A 9,849-nucleotide genomic window follows, 5' to 3' on the forward strand; every position below is an offset into this window, starting at 1 on the left:
ACCATCCATCTGACCTAGGGCCTATATAAATTCATATTTAACACAGGAGCCTGTGTGACCTCTGAATCCTTGTCAGAGCTCACAGTTCATGGTGACAGCTGGGAACATCCTAGGCTGCACTCATTTCAGGACCAGTCTTGCTCTTCCTCAAGTAGGCTGACCCAGCCTCCCTTTCTGCTGTACAGTGAGACCAAAGTCCCAGAAAGGCCTGTAAGAGGGTTTGTGATGACATTCTTGATGGAAATGACCAGTACTACAGCTCTTTCAAAATACTTCTGAACAAATGCTTGTCATATTGATTTCCCAATAACTTGAGTACATGCACTATTCTTTTTTAAAATATTTATTTATTTATTCCCTTTTTTTGCTCTTGTTGTTTTATTGTAGTTATTCTTGTTGTTGTTGTTGAATAGGACAGAGAGAAATGGAGAGAGAAGGGGAAGACAGAGAAGAGGAGAGAAAGACACCTGCAGACCTGCTTCAGTGCTTGTGAAGCGACTCCCCTGCAGGTGGGGAGCCAGGGGTTTGAACCGGGACCCTTAGGCCAGTCCTTGTGCTTTGCACCATGTATGCTTAACCTGCTGCCTACCACCCGACTCCTGCCCATTTTTTAAAAATTTATTTTTGATTTAAGAAAGGATAAATGAACAAAACCATAGGGTAGGAGGGGTACAATTCCACACAATTCCCACCACCCAATCTCCATATCCCACCCCCCTCGCCTTTCCCATTCTCTATCCCTCTGGGAGCATGGACCTAGGATCATTGTGGGTTGCAGAAGGTGGAAGGTCTGGCTTCTGTAATTGCTTCCCCGCTGAACATAGACGTTGACTGGTCGGTCTATACTCCCAGTCTGCCTCTCTCTTTCCCTAGTAGGGTGGGTCTCTGGGGAAGCCACCCATTTTTTTTAACCCTATTCTGGGGCTTCAGTAAAGTTCTGGCCATTGCGCAGACTATTTGTGATATTTAAGGGCACTTTTCGTAGACGGATTTCGAATACACATATAAAAAGTGTGGAGTTTTAAGTAGATCTCTTCCTACCATGCACACAGGTTCTCTCATGTGGTCTACAAGAAGTAAAAGCTAGACTCAGCTGCATGTACACAGATTTATATACCACTTCTTGGTATATACGAGATTGAATTGTTATGAACAATGATTGAAACGATAAGATCTCTAACAGCTGGCCCTTGTAGCGCCACACAGGAGAAACGCCACACAGGGTGGTTACCCCAAGTCTAATGCTACCTACAGTCCCTCCGACTAGGATTCATTGCTTCCTTCATCTCTGACTTAGCGAAGCAAATGAGTGTTAACCAGTAGCTAAGGTCTTCTGGGGCTCTGAGCAGTGCAACCTACACTCAAGACTCACTAAACTAATAAGAACATATTTCCCCACATCATATATGTATATTTTTTTCGTTACCCATTTTTTATTGTTGTAATTATTGTTGCTATTAATGTTGTCGTTGCTGGATAGGAGAGAGAGAATTGGAGAGAGGAGGGGAAGACAGAGGGGGAGAGAGAAAGACAAACACCTGCAGACCTGCTTCACTCCCCAGCAGGTGAGGAGCCGGGGGCTCGAACCGGGATCCTTACGCCAGTCCCTGTGCTTCATGCCACGTGCGCTTAACCCGCTGTGCTACCGCCAGACCCCATTTCCCCAGCTCTTAATCTGATTAAGGCACATAGCTACATGAGAGGATCTGGCTCGGGACAATAGCTAATCCAGGACTCCCAAGTCCATTCCCAAAGACACATGGAGAGTACATAACCTGACTGCCTGAATTAAGTTTAGGATCATTATTATTCTGTTGTTGTTGTTCCTCCATCATCTGCTTGGGTTAGGGTCCTCATTGTGCAACAAGTCACGTATCAGGCAGAAAAGGCAATAAAAGTCCCTCAGCTTCCAGAAGGATGCTGCTGCTGCCTGCCCGTGGAATGCAGCCAGTTCATGAGTCAATTTCCCAGCAAGGGGCAGGAGCTGACTTCACTGGAAAGAGAAGCATATGACCATTCAAGATCTCTCCTCCTTGCAAAGAAAGAGAAATTCCATTTCAGTCAGGGAATGAAGTCTACGTAAGGAGAGGAGAATTTGGGAATTCCTGAGCTCTGCCTCTACATAGTCCCTGTCTCATCAGAGTACCAGGGAGTGTGTCTGGGAGTCACAGAGACCTGTAGAAGAAGTAGGCACGTGTCTGGTGTGCCGCAGTGTCTGGTAGGTAGAAGCGAGCTCTCTTAGCTTGTAGGCTCGCTGAGAGGATGTGCTGAGTTGAATGATCTTTGCTGTATGCTTGCTCACCCAAGACAATGAGCTTTACTTATTGAGACTTTGACATACTTAACATTGAGGTCATTCTGTTTTAAAATGCAGAGTGACATGGGGAAGGGGAGCACAGATTGAAATATGGACCGAACACGGTGTATTGTACCCAAGCAAAGGACTCTGGGGAGGGAGAGGGAGGAAGGGAGGAAAAAAACTCCAGGGGCCTGTTATATAATGCATATGTCAGTGATTGCACTGTAAAGCACTGACCCCTCAATTAAAAGTTTTTTTTTCAAATGTTGAGTTACAGTTTTTTTTTCCAGTATGGAAAGGACCTTTGAAATGGTGCACCCCCTTAAGCGCACATAGTACTAAGGGCAAGGACCTACACAGATACCCAGGTTTGAGCCTCTGACTCCCCACCTGCAGAGGGAAAGCTTTACAAATGGTGAAGCAGGTCTGCAGGTGTTGGTTTTTCTGTTTCCCACTTCCCTCTCAATTTCTCTCTGTCCTGCCCAACAAAATGGGAAAAAATGGCCACGAGGATCAGTGGATTCATAGTGCCAGCACCAAGTTCCAACAATAACCCTGGAGGTAAAATAATAATAATAAAATGATAATAATAATAATAATAATCTCATTTACTCAGAAGGAGCTATAAGGCCAGGAGTCAGAGGTCCCTGCTTGGAGTGCTCCCCAGGCAAGGATATCTCTTCACTGGGGGCTCCTTGTAGCCAGGGCCTTGTAATGTCAATTCCCCCACCTCTGAATTGCCTGGCATGGCACTGATTCTCAGAAAACCGTTGTTAAGTGAATGAATTCATCATGTTCAGAACTTGGAATTTGAAAAATCAAAACATAGCTTGTCCTTGGCTAGACTATGGGGACCATCCACCATTTGTAATATAAACTTTTTATATCACACCTAGAAGCTTTCTATTAAAGCCTTTTGTGGAATAGGTAATGGAATAAAACATTTTAGTATTATGTATATGCATATTTATAAAACTCACAATACGTTTTATTTTTCTTTTAGGTAGGAGAGTTCATCACAAGTAACCAGCAAATACCCAGACATGTGAACATCACCTCCACCAGTGGCACAGAGCAAACAGACAAAAGGTACAATCACCCCAGCCTCTCTCTAGCTGTGCTAGTCTCTTCATTGTTGTTTGATGGCTTTAGTGCACTTATTTGTAATTGATTTAATATTGATCGACAAGACCATAGGATAAGAGAGATACAATTCCACACAGTTTCCACCACCACAGTTCCACATCCCACCCCTCCATTGGAAGCTTTCCTATTCTTTATCCCTCTGGGAACATGGACCCAGGGTCATTATGGGGTGCAGAAGGTGGAAAGTCTGGCTTCTGTAATTGCTTCCCTGCTGGAATGGTCATTGGCAAGTGAAGCCATATCCCCAGTCTGTTTCTATCTTTCCCTAGTTGGGCAGGAGTCTGGGGAAATGGGATCCCAGGGCACATTGGTGAGGTCATCTGTCTGTCCACCGAAGTCAGATTGGCATCATGGTAGCATCTGCAACTTGGTGGCTGAAAAAGCACTAAGATATAAAACAGAACAAATCGTTTAATAACCAGGAACCTAAAGGTAAGTGCATTTTCCAGTTCGTCACACTCGCAATGCAGCTGAAAAGAAACTTACATGGCAGGACACATATGCCTTGACATTCACCCCACCCAGAGCCAAGCTCTCTCACCACATGGGACCACAGCATCCGGGGAAGCCATGCTGCTTTGCTGTCTCTCTCTTTTAAACTTTTTTAAAAGCCTCTTTATTTATTTATTAGATAGAGACAGCCAGAAACTGAGAGGAAGGGGCAGAAACAGAGTGAGAGATTCACCTGCAGCCCTGCTTCACCACTTGTGAAGCTTTCCCCCTGCAGGGGGGACTGGGGGCTTGAACCTGGGTCCTTGTACATTGTAGCATATGCACTCAACCAGGTGTGTCACCACCCAGCCTGCCACGTCCCCCGTGTGTGTGTGTGTGTGTGTGTGTGTGTGTGTGTGTGTGTGTGTCTGTGTGTGTGTGTGTGTCTGTGTGTGTGTGTAGAAAGTGCAGTAAAATTGCACATTTGCAAGGTACTGGAGTGAAATATCTGAGTATATAAAGCTTAAAACATATTATAGCAATGAAGATCAATGTGTGTTCCCAAAATTTAGGCTCCCAATTTATTGGACTTCTGATCTCTAAAAAACAAACCTCAGTGTGTCGGGGTCTCTGGCAGGGTGATCTCCAGGAGAAAGGTAATGGACCGGTTCTTTCTCACTCACAACAGGGGTGACACGAAGTAAAAGACACCAGGGAGCTCTCCAGCATGTTCAGAACTCAGAACTCGTTTATTAGCAAGGTGGACATGAGTTAAATAGAAAAACAAATGAAGGGAATATTACTGAAATATGTCAGAAATTACAGGTTTCTTAACAGTCAGCATGCCCCTAAGGTAGGGGGCTGGTATGACAGGAATTGATGAGATACAAGACAGTTATTCTCCATGACGCAAGCAACTTAATTATCCAAAGGTATTTGAGAGAAGCATAGGGGTTAAACCCGTAGGGTGAAACAGAGAGAAGATGGATATCAAAGAGCCATATAGTTTGGCATTTCTCTTGTCTGGGGTCTGAGGTGTGTGATGAAGTGTGTGATAAGGTGTGTTCTTCTGTGATCAGAAGGTGACTTTGAATAAGTGAATCTGTGGCCATGTGGCCTGTGGTTAATGGAGGGAAGTACTGGGGTTTCTGTGGGCCTGAGAGTCGAAAAGGAAAGAACCAAGTCTGAGTTTCCCCCCTTATGCTCACCTCGGTTGAGAGAGACTCACCAAGAGGGTATCTTCTCAGACCTCCATCCAGGGACGGGGGTGGTTCTCCCTAAGCTCCATCAGGCTCACACATGTTCCCAACACCAGTGTCCTCTGATAATGAGGGTGGTGATTTCAGGGGTGGGTGGTAGCGCAGCAGGTTGAGCACTCGTGGTGCGAAACGCAAGGACTGGCGCGAGAATCTAGGTTGAGCCCCGGCTCCCCACCTGCAGAGCTGACGCTTCACAGACAGTGAAGCAAGTCTGCAGGTGTCTGTCTTTCTCTCCCCTCCTCTGTCTTCTCCTCTCTTGATTTCTCTCTGTCCTATCCAACAACAATGACAACAATGACAACAGTAAACAAGGGCAACAAAAGGAAAAAAAAAGCCTCTAGGAGCAGTGGATTTGTAGTGCAGGCACGGAGCCCAAGCAAAAAGAAAAAAAAAAAAGAGTGGTGATTTCAACACCAGCGAAAGTGGCTGTTTGGTCACTGGAAGTCCACTACTACCCAATGTGCACTTTGTCTTCATCATTTTACTGTGAAGTAGTGGTCTTCAGTGGAGTTGCTGATGCACAGGTATAATTTCTCATCTCCCCATGATAAGTGTCTGGGAAACATTCTCACCCCCAGGCGAGGTTCCCCTTGACCATGGTGCACCAAGTCCCCAAAGCAGCCGTCCTACCAGTGCCTTCCTACCCACCCTCCTCACAATGCTTTGTTTGGCTACAATAGACACTGACCATTTTTATCTTCAGTTTTAAGGGCGGGGCTGAAGGGAGAGCTTACAATGTCCGCCAGGCTTATAATCATGGCATGTTGGGACAATACCACTGAGAGCCCTGCTTGTGCTACTGCTCACCTCACAGATCTGTGTGTCACCTCACAGACAGCAAAGTCCCAGGAGCCACTTGGATCAGGAGAGGGTCCTGCTGTGTGCCTCCCTGGCTGTCTGCTAGTCACAATGGGCCTTTCAAGCCTTTGCGAAGGTGATTCCCCAGCAGGACCCTCACCTTTTCGAGAAAGCCTTTACCCTGTCTTCAGTATTCCTTGGTGTGAGAATGCTTCTCTTTGATGGCTAGCCGATAATTCTGGCTCTGCCCCTGGACTCCATCAGACCCCAACCCAGCTCCTGTAAGCAGGAACATCCTTTCAAGTATCTGGGACAGAGATCTCAAGCCTCCCTTAGAATGAGCACCCCCTCCCCCACCCAGTCCTTTCAACTTTCCCTTTTACTTGTCATGAATTTCATGCTCTCACCATCCAGATGGCTAAAGTCTATTTTGAACCAAATGCAAACTATCTTTGCGATACAAGTGTATATGCTAGAATTACCATTATAAAAATACCTGCACGGAGCTATATTTATGTCTTGCATAACCCAAGCACTCAGGCATCCAGATAGCCACAGTTAACTGTGAAAGTTCTGTAGAGCTTTTCAAAGACAGGGTTTGCTGTGAACAGCAGCTATAGAAGCCAATCCCTTATGAAAAGTAGGTTACTGTCGTCAAGATTGAAGATCCATTCTTGTGTTTCCCAGAGTGGAGATTCCCACTTAAAGCATGTGTGCAATTTAAAAAGACGCGAGGCTCCTGTGACCGTTGTGCATCCTGATGGGTAATTCCCAGCAGCATGGACGCTTGAGAAGGGCCTGGATCTGACTTGGGATCAGGGCTCCCCAGGGATGGGAAGTCAAAACTGTGAGTTGGTTTTCGGACCCTAGGGAAGCCATCATTACTGTGATTGACACTATGAATCACAGATGTCTTAGCACGTGTCTTCGTGGTGCTATCTCCTATAACAGATGAAGTCACCGTCCCCCCCCCCCCCGACTGAGAAACGATCACTGAACAACCGCGCACAGTGTGTGTATCTGAAGGTTGCTCTTTAGTCCTGGGCAAACCACATGATCTCAGCCTTCGGCTAGGCGGCTCTTTTAAGCAAACAGTAGTCTCATTGTTGCACATGTGAGTGTGTCCGAGCAGCTCAGAGAAAAGATGCAGATGCAGTGGCACCTGGGGAAGGAGGAAGAGGACCTTCAGACCCTCTCATTGCTGGAGGGCTTCTGTTCTCAAGTAGTGGAGACGGAGTGAAGGGAGATGAGCCAATGGGGCAGGGTCTTATTCACCGGGAATAAGATATGATATTTGGTATCTGGAGGGAGAGGAACAAATAACTGTGAACTCTTTCTCTTCTCTCTCAACAGTGAAGAATCAAATATTGGACCAGAAAGACTGCCCAATTGTCCTGAACATGTATAAGGCCCCGGGTTCACTCCTGTGTACCTCATAACTTAAAAAAAATAAAAGGGAAAAGAAAGAAGAAAGAAGGAAAACTTCTGCAAAAGCATTTTCCTTTTTACCTTCAAGATTATCACAGGGCTTGGTGCAGGCACTATGAATACACTGGTCCTGACAGCCATTTTTTCTGTTTTATTGACCAGAGCAGAGAGAAATTGAGAGAGGAGAGGGAGAGAGAAAGATAGTCACTGCAGGACCTGCTTTGCCATTTCAACACTTTGTGCTGGAAGCCTTCACACTTGTATGACTCCATGGTTTCTGGGGAATTCTCTTTTCTTCCAGAGAAAGGGAGAGAGAGAGGGAGAGGGTGAGGGTAAGGAAGAAGGAGAGGGAGAGAGAGACTACAGCACTTCTCTTTTTTTAATATATTTATTTATTATTGGATAGGGACAGAGAAATTCAGAGAGGAAGGAGAGGAAGAGAGAGAGACACCTGCAGCCCTGCTTCACCACTCATCAAACTTTCCCCCTGCAGGTGGGGACCAGGAGCTTGTACCTGGGTCCTTGCACACTGCAGTGTGTGCACGTAACCAGGTGCACCACCTCCTAGCCTCCAATTCTAGCACTTCTCCACTGTTGGTAAAACTTCCTCACATACACAGTGTTCCCTGGTGATAGCCAGAGTCCAGACTCCAGCCTGGTCCTCATGCAAGGCACGGTGTGTGTTCTGCCATATGGACTACCTTCCAACCCCCCCTAACTATGATTTTCCTCAGGACACGGATAAGTTCTTAGGTTATTTCATTAGACAATGGTAAACCTTTTTCCTTTATTCCAAACGTATGTATTCCAAGAAACTCTAAGCTGAAGATTCAAGATGAAAAAGACAAGAAGCTTTTGCTCCAGAGCTGTTGATTTTAATCAGGAGAGCAGACCCAAACGGAGACGAGATGATTCCATGACAATGTGAAAAACTTATGATAGACCCCTGCACTCCACCGTTAGATGTTAGCAGGAAACTTGTCGAAGTTTTGCCGCATGTCTGGCACAGCCACTGAAACAGAGCAATCACTATGCATCTCTGTTGAGTCATTGACTGAGTGATACTTTGATTTTAAAATAAGTTGATCATTGCAGTCAGGGAGGAAACTTTATATAAGTACAGATTTAAAGGGCCCAGTGTCTGGCTTCTGGAGTGAGCCCTGCCAGGAGAGCAGCCGGTGGGTATTAGCTGGAACTTCCCTGTGATTGCTGCCATGTCAATCCTTGGCCGGAACCCCCTTTCTGCTGTTTCAAGATAGCTGCTGCCGAAAGAAGCGGATCCAAACATTAAGTGCAGGTTCTGATGGGAAGGGAAATTGGTGGGTTACGCTAAGTGTACCCCTGCCAAACCACAAGTTGAATTGTCTGAAGCAGAACAGCCCCAGGAGAATTGACTAGTTGCATTCGAAAGTTAAGATCAGTCTAGAATGATTCCATGATGGGCCCTGACCACGAATGGCCTGCTACATCATTTCAGTTGTTTGAAACAGAAAGTTTTAGGTCAGCAGAGCCTCACAGCCACCCTCCCCTCCCCTGAGCTCCACTGCCTGTGCTTCAGTCCCACCCTTAAGTCCTTTAGTGACCTCAGTGGGTCAGAATCTTGGTTCTGTAGTTTTGAAGCTATTTGACAGCAGTGACAACCTCCTGTTTTTTTCTGTGTTTCAGACACAGTACACAAATTAAGGGGTTGAATCTATCTGAAATTTAATTTTAAATGTATTTTCAGGTTTTCTTTGTCTGTTTGTTTTGTTATAGAAAGAAGACAATTGAGAAGTTAGAAGTAGATCCTAGCAAGCATTCCTTCCCCGATGTGGCTAACATTGTTCAAGAGAAGAAAAACACGCCCAGAAGAGTTGGATCTAAGTCCAAAATTACACCAAGTCCAGACTTTGAAGACAACCCTGAAGTGCCTCCACTGATCTGAGACACCAGCAGTGCTGCCCAGTGCAGAGATGTACACAGATCACTCTTGGGGGGGTAAACACAGAGTCAGCTCTCATTATCACTTCAGTGTTTAGCTCCTGTTTTGTACAGTAATGTTCTCAAGCTAGTTTAAAATTAAAATGTGTACCTGAAATAAGCTGTAGCTCATCGTTGATGTATAACAGAGTGTTGGCTAGTGAAAAAAGCTCAGTAAATCACAGACCTCTTACATAACTACACAGATTATAAATCACACAAGGAATGTGGACAGATGAAATCACAGATTAAAAGACCGACTATTAAATCGGTACTCCAGCAAATTGGTCAAGCGCAAAAGTTAAAGTGGCAATTTCAGAGCAAATCAGAGTGTGTTAAAATGATGCTAAGCAGTGTTGTGATATCCCTCCAATGGTGTGCCTGCTTCCTCTGGGGGCATACATGGTGTCATGGTAAGAAAATGAAGTTGAAAATTAGGTGTCCTGAATATACATTCCAGGCCAGTCTGACTCTGTGAGCCCAAGTGACTCTGAGTATGTATTCTTTCATTTTTTTCATCATTTTATT

At 45.4% G+C, this 9,849-nt stretch overlaps 1 protein-coding gene across 1 annotated transcript in view; it reads left to right on the forward strand.

The window, feature by feature from the left end:
• DNAAF11 (dynein axonemal assembly factor 11) overlaps positions 1-9,519 on the forward strand; it is a 129,753-nt gene extending 120,234 nt beyond the window's left edge. Inside the window, exons 11-12 of the mRNA XM_060201236.1 lie at positions 3,303-3,388; positions 9,118-9,519. Coding sequence (XP_060057219.1) covers positions 3,303-3,388; positions 9,118-9,286 — 255 coding nt within the window. The 3' untranslated portion in view covers positions 9,287-9,519. The remainder of the gene's footprint in view (positions 1-3,302; positions 3,389-9,117) is intronic.
• The last annotated feature ends 330 nt before the right edge of the window (positions 9,520-9,849 follow it).

This window comes from Erinaceus europaeus, chromosome 1 (genome assembly GCF_950295315.1).
Source record: "Erinaceus europaeus chromosome 1, mEriEur2.1, whole genome shotgun sequence".
In the NCBI taxonomy this organism is placed as follows: domain Eukaryota; kingdom Metazoa; phylum Chordata; class Mammalia; order Eulipotyphla; family Erinaceidae; genus Erinaceus; species Erinaceus europaeus.